Source organism: Triplophysa rosa, linkage group LG13 (genome assembly GCF_024868665.1).
Source record: "Triplophysa rosa linkage group LG13, Trosa_1v2, whole genome shotgun sequence".
NCBI lineage: Eukaryota > Metazoa > Chordata > Actinopteri > Cypriniformes > Nemacheilidae > Triplophysa > Triplophysa rosa.
In genome coordinates this window covers 13,307,441-13,323,771 of record NC_079902.1, presented here as the reverse complement: position 1 = coordinate 13,323,771, position 16,331 = coordinate 13,307,441, and the positions used below count along the sequence as shown (strand labels likewise).

The window sequence follows — 16,331 nt, the reverse complement described above, 5'->3', positions numbered from 1 at the left end:
TTTATGTAGTTTTATATGATTTATTTGAATGAATTAAAAGAGCCGTTTCATGACTATCCTTGAATCACTTAACTCATCAAGGTTGATGTAGGATATAGAAAGTAATTAGTAATAAGTAATTAAATACTTTTTGAAGAGCGTAACTTGTACAGTAATCTAATTACATTATCTAATGCGTAATTAGTAACTAGTAATTAATTACTTTTTCAGAGTAACTTACCCAACACTGCATTCAACTGAACATGACTGCTTAACAATGCTTTATATTATAGTAGTGCATAATACAAGTGTCATATTTATTTAATATTCTTATTTAACATATTACATTCTCTCTTGCCTATACTGTATGTGTACGCTGTAAAAAAGTTGCTGCTTTACATTTTTGAGTACAAACAAATTGGCTTTACCAGTCGTTTCAAAATAATGTTTAAAATATTGGCCAGTACTGAGTTGCTGTAACTTGCTGTAACAGATTGAAGTTGCTTAACTGATTTTAATGAGTCAAGTAATGTTAAAACATTTAAAAATAGTAAAAGAGCTAAGTTAAAAGCCACTCTAATCTAAGTGTATAAATATCTGTTTCTATGATTCCTTTCAGCTATCCACATTGACAGAGTGCATCCAATATATAACATTGAATGACAAGTAATTTCCTCCTTTTAAATTCCAATAAAACAGAAATATTACTTATTGGGCCAAAGACACGTGAGCAGAATATTTCGGATTATAACCTGCAAATTGAAGGCTGCAGTGTCACTCCAACAAATACAGTTAAAGACCTAGGCGTTATATTAGACAGCAACCTGTCATTTGGAAATCACATCTCAAATGTCACAAAACAGCCTTCTTCCACCTTAGAAATGTTGCCAAACTACGAAATATTCTATGTGTTGCTGACGCTGAAAAACTAATTCATGCATTTGTGACCTCAAGACTTGACTACTGTAATGCACTCACTGGTTGTCCTGCATCATCAATAAACAAACTACAGTTAGTTCAAAATGCAGCTGCCTGAGTTCTAACCAGGTCCAGAAATTACGATCACATAACCCCAATGTTATCAACCCTTCACTGGTTACCCATTAAGTATCGTACTGACTTTAAAGTTCTTTTAATCACTTATAAAGCCTTAAACGCTTTAGCTCCTACCTACATAACAGAGCTTCTACCACATTACAACCCATCACGCTCTCTAAGATCTCAAAACTCCGGACTTTTGATAACACCTAGAATAACTAAATCCACCAAAGGGGTAGAGCTTTCTCATACGTAGCACCTTAACTCTGCCTTCCCGATACTATTCGGGGGTCAGACACACTCTCCCAATTTAAGTCTAGATTAAAGACACATATTTTCAGCCACGCATTCACATAATGCATAATATACAAAATAAATAAAAAAAATTAATGAACAACAGCTACGCTATTAGTCTCTTTCTGCCCTCCTCCCCCACCTCAGGATGCCCATCCCGAGTGGCAGGGAGAGATTACACCAGGTCCAGATGAACGTCATTTGCCAATCCCAAACTAGAGATTACGCCAGGTCCAGATGAACGTCATTTGCCAATCCCAAACTAGAGATTACGCCAGGTCCAGATGAACGTCATATACCCATCCCGAGGCAGGGAGAGATTACATCAAATCCAGATGAACGTCATTTGCCAATCCCAAACTAGAGATTATCCCAGCTCCAGTTGAACATCCCGTGCCATCCTCCTGTGAGAGCCTGCGGACTGACTGTCCATCCCAGCTCCAGCTCAGGAAATTCCCCCACCCAAGAGCAAAGAAGGACCACTTGTTGTCACTGTCACGGAATGTGTGCGGAGAACCCAATTGCAGGACAGCGATGACGGGGTAACAAACACTTTATTTGGACATAAAACAGAAACAATAAACCCACGAGGGGGAAAAGGCGGACACGGTAACAGAACAAGAACTCAAAACTAAACACTTCCCAAGGGGGGGCAAAAATAAACTAATAAACAAAACAGTGACACAACGTCTTAAACCAAAAAACACAGCAGGGAAAAACCACAAGAAACTTACAGACTACAGACAATCACGGACAGGGCAAGGAACGGGAGCACAAGCACAAGGTAACGGTAAAACGATACAAACACGGTACAACGTACATACATAGCACAATCCACGAGCACAAGACAAAGAAACAAGAGGGTATTTAAAGGGAAGACAAACGAGGGATAACGACACGGGGCAGGTGTGGGTAATCAAACACTTAGGGAAGGATAACGAGGAAACGAGATGGCGGGAACAGAGACGAGACACTGGAAAAACACATGAGAGGTAAAAACATAAACATCTCATGGCCTTCCCACATAAAACCCAAGGACTCTGCCCCGATCCCACCACACGACTAGAATTTCATAAACAAGACGGTGGGACCGTGACAGAGCCCCCCCCTTAATGAACACCTCCAGGTGTTCACCAAGGGGTGACTAACAAGACCTGACAGACTGGACCAAAGACAAAAACCAGACAAACATGGTGAACAAGACAAGGGGCAGACATGACAACAAGACCACAGGACTGGGGTGGGACAACAAAAACAACAAACATGGGAGGGGGGGTGGGGCCAAACAAGGGCCCTAGGGGGCAGTCCATGGGGTGGGGAATAGTCCCAGTCCCCGGCTGCGCTCGAGGGCGCGGAGTCCTGGGGGACTTAGGAAAGTCCTGGGGGGGACAGTCTTTGCCCTGGGATGTCTCCCAGGGACCGGCTGGAAGGCCGGCTGGACAGGGCTTGACGCCGGCTGGAAGGCCGGCTGGACAGGGCTTGACGCCGGCTGGAAGGCCGGCTGGACAGGGCTTGACGCCGGCTGGAAGGCCGGCTGGACAGGGCTTGACGCCGGCTGGAAGGCCGGCTGGACAGGGCTTGACGCCGGCTGGAAGGCCGGCTGGACAGGGCTTGACGCCGGCTGGAAGGCGGCTGGACAGGGCTTGACGCCGGCTGGAAGGCCCGGCTGGACAGGGCTGGATCACCGGACTGGACGCCGGCAGGATCACCGGACTGGATCCGACTGGACAGGATTGGACACAGACTGGACACAAGACTGGACACAAGACTGGACACCGGCTGGATGCCGGCTGCACCGGACCGCTTCCCCCCCTGGCTTCTTCCTTTGGACCGGCCCACAGACATGGGCCGGTTGCGGGAAGGGTGGGGGCCCGATACTCCGCACCGGAGGAGTCGGACGGGGAGTCCCACGACTCCCTTCGTCTCCGCCGGCCACGGGTGTCGCGGTGGTGCAGCAGAGTGCCCCGAGGCGATGGTTCGGAGGACCCAAGGTAATGGTCCAATGTTAAGGCACGTTCCTCCGGAATCACCTCCAGGCGTCGGAGAGGCAAGACTGCTGAGGCCCCGGCGGATCCCGATTGTTAGCGTAACATACGAGATTTCCAAAACCCAGGGGTCTCAGCATCCGCATCTCCGACCGGGAGAGTGGTTCCGCAAGACAGCCATTGAACATCACCTTGAGCTCCTCCTCCCCAAAGCAGCCTCGCTCTGCTACATCCAGGAACTGATTGGCGAACACCCAGATGTTAGTGTCTCCCTGGCGGAGGGAAAGGAGGCGGTGGGTCTCCCTCGCCCGGCTCCCCATGTCCACAGAGCTGCCTGCTGGGCTCAGTAGTGGCTCGTGGATTCTGTCACGGAATGTGTGCGGAGAACCCAATTGCAGGACAGCGATGACGGGGTTAACAAAAACACTTTATTTGGACATAAAACAGAAACAATAAACCCACGAGGGGGAAAAGGCGGACACGGTAACAGAACAAGAACTCAAAACTAAACACTTCCCAAGGGGGGGCAAAAATAAACTAATAAACAAAACAGTGACACAACGTCTTAAACCAAAAAACACAGCAGGGAAAAACCACAAGAAACTTACAGACTACAGACAATCACGGACAGGGCAAGGAACGGGAGCACAAGCACAAGGTAACGGTAAAACGATACAAACACGGTACAACGTACATACATAGCACAATCCACGAGCACAAGACAAAGAAACAAGAGGGTATTTAAAGGGAAGACAAACGAGGGATAACGACACGGGGCAGGTGTGGGTAATCAAACACTTAGGGAAGGATAACGAGGAAACGAGATGGCGGGAACAGAGACGAGACACTGGAAAAACATATGAGAGGTAAAAACATAAACATCTCATGGCCTTCCCACATAAAACCCAAGGACTCTGCCCCGATCCCACCACACGACTAGAATTTCATAAACAAGACGGTGGGACCGTGACAGTCACATTAATGCTAAAAAGTATTTACAATACTTAAACTTACATCACATGACAGCAGTTTGAAGTTAGCTGCACTCAGCTACATTATGCTATTACAATCTAACCTCCTTATAACATTCCTCTGTTGTCTGATATCGGTCACAAAATGAGACCAAATTAGACCTAAACAGTTTCAACAAATGAAATTTCCTATATCACAATTAAGAAGCTCTCCCTGTTATTCGTAAACATTTACTCAGTAACTTTTAATCAAAGTCACTGAGTGCAGCTGTGACACGTCAGGGGGGACCTGATACTGTTTTCTCCTGAGGTTTTTTTCCATTTATTTATCACTGGAGTTTGTTTGGGTTCCTCGACACAGGGCTTGCTCACCGGGAGACTTCTATATTAGATTAGCTTAAAGGTTCGTCAACATTGCTTTATTAGAATGATCTTACTTGTTCTACAAACACCATGCACTGTGTTTTACCTTTTCTTTGTTTTTCGGTTTTTCTTATTTTCTCCTGTAAAGCTGCTTTGAAACAATGCACATTGTGAAAAGCTATAAATAAACTTGAATTGAATTGAATATTGTGTACTCCCTTACGTGCAAAAAGAGAAATAAAGTGTTCTACATATAAATTTCACTTCCCTAGAAACAGAGTTCATCTTTGAAATACCTGTACCCCCTGTACAGAAAACGGTCATTAATGTCCTTACACGCATGCCAAAAAAAAGCACAGTGCGCTTCCAAGTGATAATATAAACAGTTGGTAATTTGCATCATTACGGTTTAGAGAGAGGGTGTAGAGTTTTCAACTAAAAGCCAACTTTCCTTACATTCGCTTTATTGTTAGTTTTTTAAGAGTCTTTGTTGTGTCTGTTTCTTTTGGCACATCGTGTGTAGACGGTAAAAAGTACAACAAGTTCTTCACCTGCTCCATCAGCTTAAGTCTACTCGACTGACATCGAAATTTGAACAGTATGTCAGGGAAAGTATATAGCAAACAAAACAAACGCAGATCAAGCAGAAATAAGTCATGCAAATATAAATCAGCAGAGGAATCACTTGTACTGTTATTGTATATTTCCCAATTCTTTGTCTTTATAGTTCACAGGCCAATAGGAGTTTTGGATAAATCCAACAGTACCACAATTTATTCTTTGACGTGCTAAATAACAGTATGTGTTTTGCATGCTACACAGAATAAAGGAACGTTTTAGTAATAAATCCACAGATTTCTCCACAACAACATCTATTTCCTCATTGGAAGAGAATCCCCTCGGCATGAATTTGCTCAAGACCTCATCCTCCATGTATTTGAACTCCCACCCATTTAGAAAACCCCAAAGAAAGTGAAAAGCAATACGGAGAATCTATTTTTCTTAAAAATGGAATTACAGTATCTCCTGAGGTGTGTGCTGTGAGCTGTTATGCAAAACAGTTGTTATATGATAAGAGCTGAAGGGTCTGTGGTAAATTTGTACCTCCTTGCAAGTACTCTTAAGTGAGATAAAAACTCTCAGATCCATCCAAATTAATTCTCGTCTGTCAAGACAACTGGTTTACACTGCAACTCGTCTGTTGGTGACCTCAACAACTTGTTGAAAGTTGCCAAACAAAGTTCTCCATCATGTAGACACAGAATGTTTATGGACATTTTGACAGTACAACCACACATACACGTATACACACAGCACCACTGCTTCAGAAACTGCTCTAGGCGAACGAATTTCAGTTTGTCTGTTGCACAGAAATCTGTTTTTGTGTATCATTTAATGCAAATGAAAAACAAATAAAAAAAGCAACATTGCGTTTTTAGTCATTACATTCCTATGCATTTGAACATCCAAAGTTACATTAAAAACTTTTAACTTATATGCTTTGCCTTGTGTGTTTATATTGAGTAACAGGGGAACAATATAGAAAGCGATGGAATCTGTTAAACATCAGTCATTGATGAATTCTCATTAGCTGAACAAATATCAAACATATATGCGGTGCTATCTTACAACAGATCATCCTATGCCATCATCACATTAATACAAATGCTGACAAATTGTAGATACGCTTGAAACACTGCCCAAAACTGTGGGCTCAGCAGTAGCCTGCATCATAACAAAAGAAAAGGGAGACGTGACAACAGTTGGAGTGACCTGGTGAAACAAGTTCCATTTATTACAAGGTCACCTGTTTTTCATTCTCAATCTGAGTCAGGCTTTGCATTAAAACAAAATTCCCAATGGCTGGAACTGTGTTTCCATGTCAGTATCCAATTCAATTAATAGTATTATTTAATTCACTTCATGTGATCAATAAGTCATGGCAAAATATATATTTTTACGTAAACATCAGCTTGTTTCTGTATGTTACATCAACGTATAACTATAGTCAACAATTAAAAATAGTAAATTAATTTGATAATATTAATAAGAAATTAAGGCAACCAAGAATTTTGACAATAAAACAATAGAATTCAATGGTGTTTAAAATCTTTTATTTTAAAAAATCAGAAAGCATTCCCTCATTATAAATACAGTTCAATAATACAACACTGTTTTAAATCATTTATTTTAAAAAGGCCATATATCCCCTCATAGAACACACTCAACATTCAAGCACACTCAACTTTACAGTTATATACAAAAGGCTGTCAAAATACAAAGACTTGTATTTGCATTTGTATGCATTTTTCTGGAGTTTCTTTGTCCGCATTAGATGTGATTTATCCGTTCATAACAGGTGCTTAAATTCAGGTTCAGTAATATGAGTTTGAGTAAGATAGCTGTGCAGAACGGCTTGATGTCAGCATCTGGCCTCAGATCAGAGCTGCTGGTACCGTGGGCCTTTGCTAATGTCAGCCTGTCATATCTCATGCTGACTAGACCATTCCTGTGGGAATTCATTCGTATCTTTCACCCACAGGTCTCACAAAGGAGTTCAGTTATAGATCACCAACAGCAGTATGTGTTGTGCGTTTACAGTTTTTTATTTCTTTAGGGTTGCCCCCAGAGCCTGTAGTGTGAATCAATCGCTCAGCTTGTCTATGCTGTCACATGCTTCTACACCTCAGTGCCATCCCGAGGGTAAAGAATACCGGTCGAGCTCAAACCGGGGTAGAAATGACCATTAAATTGACTGAGGGCGCTGTTGTAACCTAAAGTGGATTGGGACGGTGTTGGGGAGATGGAAGCGGGTGGGGGCAGAGGTGATGCCCATTCGGACACTGCGGAGCTGGGGGAGTAGGTGCCAAAGCCTGTCGATTGTGAAGCTCTCTGCACTCTGTCCACTGGAAGACTGAGAGAAAACGGACGATTCATGGTATCTCCTTCAATATCCAGTGATCCAGTTGCTACACCGGACATCTCAGTCAGGAAGTTGCTCAAGCATGGGGACGGTCCAGCAGAAACTTGTAAAGGGCCCTTTTCAGGGGAGGTGGAGTTGTCAACAGCTTGGTTTTTTGGGCTGCCCCTGCCATTACTGTCTCCTGACTCTGAGCTCACATTGCCCCCAGAGTCGCTCTTTTCCAGAAGAATGTCAGACTTTCTCTTTCTCTTGCGTCTGAAGTTGCCGTTGTCGAACATTTTTTCACAGTTCGGATCTAGCGTCCAGTAGTTACCCTTGCCTTTAAGATAAAATAGATGACTTATTAATTTTGTTAACAGTAACTTACAATGGTTGTTGCAATAGTTATATTAATTGTTCAATAAAATCAAAAATATAGAAAAATGCAAAAACTCACCAGGATCATCCTCATCTCGTGGAACTTTCTTGAAGCAGTCATTCAGTGAAAGATTGTGCCGAATGGAGTTCTGCCATCCCGCCTTGCTCTTGTTATAAAATGGAAAGTTATCAGCAACGTACTGATAAATTTGACTTAAAGTCAGTCGACGATCAGGCGCACCATGTATTGCCATCGCAATGAGAGCTGAGTATGAATAAGGCGGCCTAACCAGCTTCATAAGATCCTCCTGAGAGGGCATGGAGAACCAGCTCAGTTCGCCACTAGGGCCACCTGGTCCCGCAGGACCCAAATAGGGCCTTTGGATGCCATAATGCTGAGGAACAAAGGAAGGTCCCATAGGGCCCGGGGTTCCAGCCAGATAAGGAGCGCTGTTCATCCCTGAGCCGTTGAACCACAGGTAGGGGTTAGGAGATGAGGCAGCATAGTCTCCAAGTTCATACGAGGAAGGATTTGTTCGCTGAGGACTCGGCAGTGATGGAGGGGGATAGTAGCTGTCATTGTAGAGACTCAGTTCGGGAGGTTCCTGTCCTAAGCTGGGAAACTGAGGCCCACATCTTGTCGGAGACTGACCTTGAGATTCATAGGACGTCATTGCTTTGTGGCGTGGTCGAGGATTGTTTTTTAAGGATTCTGAGTTGTTTCCGAATGGTGTGCTTGTGTCCCCTCTCTTCTGCTGTCTCGTGCTGTAACAACATTGTCACCTGTTGCACCTGTTTTATTTATGCATAAGTAGCACCGCCTTAGTCCCACCTTATTGAAATCCTTCACGTGTTCGGGCTCTTCCCACCACCCCCACCAACCACACACTCATTCCTCTCAACACAAACCAGTAGCACCACCATAACCTGCAGGCATTCAGCCTGACACATTGGAATTTTCTGTTACAACCACAAATTATTTCTTCTTTTTATAACATTGCATAGAAAGTTTTAAACAAAAACTTTTAAACAAATGTATTTTCTCTAATGTTGGAATGGCATTATTTCTATTTAAACGTAAAAAAAAAACATTTATAGGTAATTCTTAAGGGCAACTTTTTTATCTCCTATGATTTAAAGATGATTAAAGAAGATAAAGAAAATTTGGTCTCTTTATGTCTTCGTAATTTTAATTTTATTTCATTTTTAATAACACTTTTTTGGCTTGTCCTCCACTCAACAACAAATTAAAATCAAGCAAATTATACGTTGTACGTTTTTGTTTCATGTATACAGTTTGTAAATTGTTAATAAAAAAGTTTTAAAAGTGCTACTGTTTAAAGTATCATCCTTATCCTTGTCATTGAACTGCATTGTGTAGAACTATCGTAATAAAGGACAGCTTTGAATATTTTAAAATGGTTTGCTCGAGTGGATCCAGTTTTTACATAAAAGGCAACCACGTACATGAGATTAGGATGTGTGCGCGTGCACGCGAAAGAGCCGTTAAATCTGCTCGTGTATTGCTTTTGAGTAAACGCCAGCAGTCTGTGTAAAACAAGAAACGATAAAAAAAAACTGTCCAGCATTGCAATAAGCCTAACTTACTTCACAAAGGTAACGTTGAATTTCAACTCTTTTAATTACTGTCATTTACAATGGGACAATTATTTGTAGTCTTCTCTTTGGATACATTTGACTTGTTTAACGTGTTTAAACAAGTAACGTTAACCTCGATGGCAAAAGTTTAAATTTTACTCCCCGGCACCTATAATTCATCACGAATACGTATTTTATAGATAAAATAACAAAACCAAGCGCGAGTTATAGTATGTTGGTTTTCAGATGTCTGGCGATATTTCGCGAGGGAAATTATGTGAGGATTTAAATCGCATGAGTTTACAACTGAACCAAGATTTGGATATGATGACTGAGGAAATGGAGAACATTACAGGTACCCAGACACCTAAAAGTGTATCACATATCGTGAAGAAATTAAGGGGGATTCCCAGTTTTAATATTCTTTTTTATGTTTGTTTTGTCCTCAGTGAAGTTGTCATGGATGGCCTATGACATGGTGGTGCTGCGTAGCAGTCTGGATCTTCATGAAAACATTAGGAACCTCGAAAAGGAGTTCCTTCAGTGCAAAGCTGTTATTTGCGGCCCTGAAGTTGGACAAGATCGAGAATCTCGCTCTGCTGATGAAGACCACAGTATCCCCCAACAATAGATTCATTTTAATGTTAATGTGTTAAATGCTATACAATTACATTAGAAAGAGTGATTCAAAACTGTCATGTATTTGTGATTAAACGGTCAAATGAGATCATTTGTGTCCCCACACCTCAATAAAAAATGTTACCACAAAACCAGTGTGTTCTGATTGTCAATCTGATTTTAATCTGTTTCTGAATCCCAAATAGTGGCCTAAACCTATTTAACTTCGAAACTCAGATATTCATTGAATGTGTTTGTTTAGAGTACATGTGATTAGCTGCAGATCAATAGCATAAAGTGCACTCTGAGCAGATAAATATCTTAGATCTACACACAACACATAAAGATAACAACCTTTAATTCTGTTTAGGACATTGCTTCTTTATGCAGATTATTCCAAATGAGTTGACAAACAACAACAAACAATTTAGTTGCTTAGAGTTACATGGATTATTTCGTTTACACATTTGGAACAATTTGCAAAAACTACGAATCCAACAAGATTTAACTGAACTTGATCCTCATGCTGTTTCTGTTAAGGGATTGTGTCCCTTTTTTAATGTTCTCATTGGCTGTGTCACCTTCTGTAGTCTATAAAAGTTCAAATGTAATAAAATAGACTTTCCTCTGTGTCTGCAATAAACCTACAGATGGAGTTTGATGGAAATGCCGTAAACAGCAGCGAACAGAGATCTACAGCTGGACTGGATTATATTTTGAAAGAGCTGGATTTAATGTCAGAATCTATGGAGCAATTGGAAGGTAATACAACTAATATTTTCACTGATCTTGTTGACAGTTGGAACTAATCGTTCTATGCTCACAGATTTACAACAGTATTGTAAAAAAAACTTTAAAATAATGTGTGTAATAACAGTGCACGGTTTGGAAAGTCTGCAGAATAATGTCTTAACAATTCTGAAATGTGCTGGCAGTTTAATAGTTCCCTTATTTACAGTGTTGGCAGAAATTGTTCTAGCATTCAAAAGGTTATTGCATGAACACATTTTAGGGGAAAACGTGCCATCCCTGCCAAGGACGGCAGTTAGTCAAAAGTCACAGCTATGACAGTAATCTAACACAAACATATCAGCGCCCAGAACCTCACTGAATCCTCCGGGGCTGTTATTATTGTGTTTTATTGTATCATAGAGCCATTAGGCTTGGCAGAACACACGTTGGCATCTATCGCTGTAAGCGTTGTAATCCTACTTAAGCATGAATAAGTGTCATTATATGGTTTGACAGTTACTTGCAAAAAAGAAGGGAGACATGTCCACAACAATTGTGTTTGTCTCTTTTTCTTGGTAAATTTCAGATTATGACCTGCTATAGCCATATTTAAGATTACTAAAAGATTTTCCTGGTATTTTCTGAATGTGCCAGAAAACTTTGTCTAGTACATAACAGAGAGCTTCTATTTTTGTACTTTGATTACAGTAAACTTAACCTCAACCTTGAATTATTAGTCACAATGGATATTGGGCTTTAATGTACTTGTGTTCTCTGTGCGGTATGTACAACCACTACACGCTTTGTTTTCAGTGAAGACCCAGTTGCTGCAGTGTAACCTGACCGTGTGCTTCACACACCCTGATAAAATGGTATGTCTCCAGACTGATGTGGAAACTGAAGCATGGCTGTCTATAGGCAGAGCTCAGGAAATGCAAGACTTAAGATGTAACTCAAAGTAAATTGTATAGGCCGCATTTAACTACAATGTGTACTTTAGTAGACAAATTCATAGAGAACAATAGGAGTAAACATTGAGTGGGATTCATACCTATTTTTTTCTCATTTTGCATAAAGGATTTTATTTTGGGATAGACAAATGGACATGGTTTAATGTTAGCCTGCTTCTTGATTTTAACATTTAAACTGTTTTAAAAAGGTATCTTCCTTTTATAAACTACACACTTTTGTCTGATTGAAACCACTGATTGAATATGATCAGACTATATAATTTACTAATTCAGCTTTCTAGTATTGTATTATTTTTAGAAGGGATAAGTGCTTCTGTACATTGTCAAGTGTATAAATAGTCTGTTGATACATTTAAAATGGATCCATTGTCTAAACAAAGCGTTTGAATTCCATAAAATTCTCTTTGATTTGGAAATCCGATCAAGATTTTGTGTCATTTCGTTCCACTGTCCATCTTAGAAACCTGCTGGGTGCATGAGACAGCACTGTCGCTGAGGTCCAGCTCCACGCTCCATTCCATCTATTAGAAACAGTGGGGTCTTCATGTGATGGTAAACCATGTCCATAACACTGGGGAAATTCTGGGACACATGCAATTGATTGGTTTAGAATGTCTGTCTGTTTTCCACCGGGACCAATATCTAATCCATTTTATAATTTAAAACCTAATCCTCGCTCTGACATTACTGTGGTTTTTAAACATTCATGACAGACATGTGTCAAAATCAACAGATGCCATTACCTCGATGCCTTTAAGGCCTGTGCCTAGGGAATAGCCATCCTTGTTTCCAAGGAAACGGATCTGGATGTTGTACACTTTGTGCTGGTGCAGCACCATGAGTGTGTACGGCTGCTCGTGGCATCCCTTTGAGCTGTCTCTTATCAGGAAAGAGCCATCCTGAAAGGATAGGGTTATATCGATTTTTGTTGTTGACATGTTCTGAAGAACTTACAAAACCTTTTAACAAGTTGAGCTGAACTTTCTTGAACCTTATAGGCCTGCTATTTTAAGACAGCGTGTGAACCAATTTGATCAAATTTCTTACTGAGTGATATTTCTTTAGGAGAACTTACAACTTATATGATGTATTGAAATGATTTAAATTGTATGTAACATACAAAACATTATTCTTGAAGCATTAAAGCGACTCACTTTTTTTGCTTGTCTAAGGGCAACTTCTGCTTCTCCTCGTGTCAGCTGACCCACATACCATTGAGGATCCATGTCCTAATGTGCGCAACAAAATTATAGCCTTGAATTCACAGTGTTTACCGTGTTATCTTTTTAGAAAACGTGTGTTTTGTAATGACAAAAGAATAACAGGACTGGTGTATCCTTCTGTTTTGTTTCCTTCTAAAAGAAGCAACACGGTCACACGTAACAATAATGCCACCTTGTGGTTATTTCGTGTTTGTGCAGGATATCTGTGAGAATTGTCTTTACCTGCCCCATCATCACATTTGCAGGTGGTGGAGGAAGGTCTGTCCTCTGTAGTGAGTTAAATCTGTGTTGAAACAATACAGAATCAAAATTACATCGACACTGTATTGATGCGACAATTAATGTAAATTGTTGATAAAGGCTTGTTACTTTGGTGAGGGTAACACCGCCATCGCTGTGGAAGCCGTTGGTAAGTTGTTAGTAATGTTTACAGCATTAATTCTTGCTGCAGATATAAAGAAATGACAATGAAATTAAATATTTAGTGATCAAATAGTTTGGTTTGGATGGTCTGTGGTACCTGGTTTGCCGGCAACACCAGAATCTTTTTTTGACGGAAAAGATGGACCAGGTTTCTTACTGCGATCTACCATTGGCACAGCCGGGCCAGGTTTCGCTATGGATGTTATAACAAGAACATTTAGAGATCGTGCTGTAAATATAGGAAGGGCCTGTTGTCTTAAAATGAAACCCACTTACATTTAGAGGGAGGGAGAGGCTTGTGGGGAGATGGATCTGGTCGTGATATAGCCTTAGATATTTACAAGAAACCCGAGGTAATGTTAACAACAACCCTAAAGTTACTCAAAGCATTAAATATACATATCATCTCTGTAAATGCTTCGTAACATTTATTACATACATTCATATGCCCCCTGGGAAAGGATGCAGATTTGTTGGTGAGCTTTGCAGTCCGATCAGCTGAACCACGAGGGCCGCTATCTACACAAAAGTACGCACAAAATAGAAGGCTTATGTGTGTTTAACTTGTGCACAAAGATATATATTTTGGAATAGCAGTGGTGTTATGGATTACCCAAATAATCACCATCACCCAGAGGCTGGGCAACACGTAAGTGACTTGGTATATCTGAAGATTGTATAGTTGGGGGTGGTTCATAATCATCGTCACTGTCTTCATCTAATTTACAGGCGTCTGCACAAATGTAGTTGTTGTCTTTAAAGTTATTGGTATCTGGTTCTTCATAGTCACTATCGCTTTGCTCTGGCTCCTATGAAATAAATCCCATGAAAGTGCAAGCTTAATACATGGTAAGATGATTTTTGGGACATTAAGAAAAAATAACCACTCACAAATTCATCAGAATCCCAACCGCCAGGATTAGACTCTAAATGTGTGTCAAAGGAGCAAGACATGTTTAGGTTGCGCTGTAAAATGCTAATGTAGACTAAATTCATTTCAATGCACATTTTTTAGCTGTGCAAAGGTTACCTTGATGTGGAGGCATTGGCGCTTCTGATCTGGTAAAGCAAAAGAAAAACTTGTATTAAACAATACAACTACACAAATAAAAGTATATTTGAATATAATATCATGAAGTAAACTTACCGATTAAACAGATTTTTTTTTTGTTTGTTATTCTGATTAATATCTTTGCAGATCTTTGTGATAAATCTAAAAGTAAAGATGAAATAAAGGCAGTTAAATGATAAAAAAGACAATAAAAGCTTAACAAACTCATTTCTATTGCAGAAAAGCTTTTACTTTAGTGTAGGTGGTTATACACAGTTTTACCAATGTTTGGAGGCTTGCATGATTGTACTTTTAGGTGACTAACACATTTAAAACGTCTCTCACTTCGACCAATACAGATCATTAATATTTATAACATCATTCTGTACTTTTTTCTGTGTCTGTTTTAAAAGGGGGAGGGACCATTCAATATGTCTCACACTATACAGTAACTTCCCATTTCAGTGGAAATTACGTCACTGCATCAAACAAAGCTGCACCAGGCTTCAGTGGGTCATTAAAACTTACGGAATATGTGCTGTGGGAAACCATTTGAGGTCTTTATCAGACATGTTCTGGAACAAAATACAAATAGGAATTGTTTGTTTCGTAATAGTACTTTAGAAGTGTTTATATAAATAACTGTTCAAGAGACATTAGGACTCACCAAGAATTTTGCACCGCTCATGTTATTTTTCATTACTACTCTGTCGCACCCCGACAGTCTCATCTGTGTAAAACAGAAAAAAACTAAGCGTGGTCACACTTTTCAGCTCGGTTTTGAACAGTTCCCCACTCTTTCTTGCATTAAAGGGACAGACACAAAAGCTGTTTAGCCAAGATTACTTTGCAAAAAATAAAACACATTTTCTATTGACTAGTTGCAATGTAAAAACTGTACAAGAGCACACCAGTTTTCATTTTAATCAGTATTTAGGCAGTTGAACTTTCTGAGATGCATTTGTCACAATAATTGCCAGGCAAGATACCAAAATAGTTAGACAGTTAAAGAACCACACACTCACACATTGCGTGACAATTTATAGCCACGTTTGAAGCGTTGCAACTGAAGAGCAACAGTGAGAAATGAGAGATAGCATATAAAGTTTTTGCATAAGCTTCAATGTATATTCGGTTATGATGGTGTTAAAAGGCAAAACGTTTAACATATTTAATAAATTAACATTAAAATTACAATTGATGTTGGATAGTCGATATCAACAAAATACAAGGGTTAACTCAGCTTTTAATATAGTTATTTATAATTATACTTAGTTACATATAATTTAATGCATGTTGATGAATGCAAAATATAGTCATCTTGTCATACTCACTTTTTTGAGATAGTCAGCCAGGATTGCAAAGTTCCAGCCCATCACCTCTGACCTGGACGGTAAACTTTCAAAGCTCATTGTCGTTATGAAACCCGTTTTTTAATGCTCTACAATTACAACTGCTTCTTGAGGTTGAGTATTAAATTATAAATAAAGCAAATCCGACGAATGCTGTTACAGTCCGTCTTTAATGAGGATGGCTAGTCACAGTGTTGTTGACAATGCAGAAACACGGTCTCTTGGCTCTCTGTGTTTCCTGTTACTTTGTATAGAGGAAGTACCTCATCATCAAAGACGTGCAAAGTTGCGAGAGCATAACCTAGTGTACATTAGTGCCTAATTTTAAATATATATCCTGTATTTAACTTACATACATGTGGTGAAATGTCCATTTTAAGGTTTTATAGCAGTGCTCTAGACATCCTGTACTAGCAAAGTCATGCACATGTATACAAGCATGGTGAGGATTC

General features: G+C 40.1%; 3 protein-coding genes across 4 annotated transcripts; 1 reads left to right on the top strand and 2 right to left on the bottom strand.

Moving 5' to 3' along the window:
- Window positions 1–6,707: 6,707 nt before the first annotated feature.
- foxi3b (forkhead box I3b) lies at window positions 6,708–8,884 on the bottom strand. Its single transcript, XM_057349646.1, has 2 exons — window positions 7,990–8,884; window positions 6,708–7,872 (listed from the first exon to the last, which is right to left on the bottom strand). Exons 1-2 carry the CDS (start codon window positions 8,582–8,584, stop codon window positions 7,310–7,312), a joined length of 1,158 nt encoding a protein of 385 aa, XP_057205629.1. The 5' UTR covers window positions 8,585–8,884; the 3' UTR covers window positions 6,708–7,309.
- Window positions 8,885–9,131: 247 nt separating this feature from the next.
- On the top strand, window positions 9,132–10,769 carry syce3 (synaptonemal complex central element protein 3). The gene is made up of 3 exons (XM_057349437.1): window positions 9,132–9,527; window positions 9,756–9,864; window positions 9,959–10,769. Exons 2-3 carry the CDS (start codon window positions 9,756–9,758, stop codon window positions 10,138–10,140), a joined length of 291 nt encoding a protein of 96 aa, XP_057205420.1. The 5' UTR covers window positions 9,132–9,527; the 3' UTR covers window positions 10,141–10,769.
- A 36-nt stretch (window positions 10,770–10,805) lies between these two features.
- Window positions 10,806–16,095, bottom strand: lcp2b (lymphocyte cytosolic protein 2b). Of its 2 annotated transcripts, none has more exons than XM_057349434.1 (15): window positions 15,862–16,095; window positions 15,195–15,257; window positions 15,056–15,102; window positions 14,624–14,689; window positions 14,507–14,535; window positions 14,368–14,402; window positions 14,090–14,285; window positions 13,916–13,995; window positions 13,753–13,804; window positions 13,574–13,669; window positions 13,423–13,498; window positions 13,276–13,336; window positions 12,985–13,059; window positions 12,574–12,729; window positions 10,806–12,412 (listed from the first exon to the last, which is right to left on the bottom strand). In XM_057349434.1, the coding sequence occupies exons 1-15, from the start codon at window positions 15,937–15,939 to the stop codon at window positions 12,287–12,289; spliced, it is 1,236 nt and encodes a 411-aa protein (XP_057205417.1). In that variant the 5' UTR covers window positions 15,940–16,095; the 3' UTR covers window positions 10,806–12,286. The 2 variants fall into 2 exon arrangements, with proteins under 2 accessions (XP_057205417.1, XP_057205418.1); XM_057349435.1 differs by having other exon boundaries at window positions 13,423–13,447.
- Between the last annotated feature and the right edge of the window lie 236 nt (window positions 16,096–16,331).

Excerpts from the sequence above, each read along its gene's own strand:
- syce3 (XM_057349437.1), top strand. The coding sequence starts at position 9,756 with ATGTCTGGCGATATTTCGCGAGGGAAATTATGTGAGGATTTAAATCGC. Across the intron at positions 9,865-9,958 it reads GGAAATGGAGAACATTACAG|TGAAGTTGTCATGGATGGCC; the intron begins GTACCCAGACAC and ends TTTTGTCCTCAG.
- lcp2b (XM_057349434.1), bottom strand. The coding sequence starts at position 15,939 with ATGAGCTTTGAAAGTTTACCGTCCAGGTCAGAGGTGATGGGCTGGAAC. Across the intron at positions 14,403-14,506 it reads GCCAATGCCTCCACATCAAG|AGTCTAATCCTGGCGGTTGG; the intron begins GTAACCTTTGCA and ends ACACACATTTAG. Across the intron at positions 13,060-13,275 it reads CAAATGTGATGATGGGGCAG|GACATGGATCCTCAATGGTA; the intron begins GTAAAGACAATT and ends TGCGCACATTAG.
- foxi3b (XM_057349646.1), bottom strand. The coding sequence starts at position 8,584 with ATGACGTCCTATGAATCTCAAGGTCAGTCTCCGACAAGATGTGGGCCT. Across the intron at positions 7,873-7,989 it reads ACGAGATGAGGATGATCCTG|GCAAGGGTAACTACTGGACG; the intron begins GTGAGTTTTTGC and ends TTTATCTTAAAG.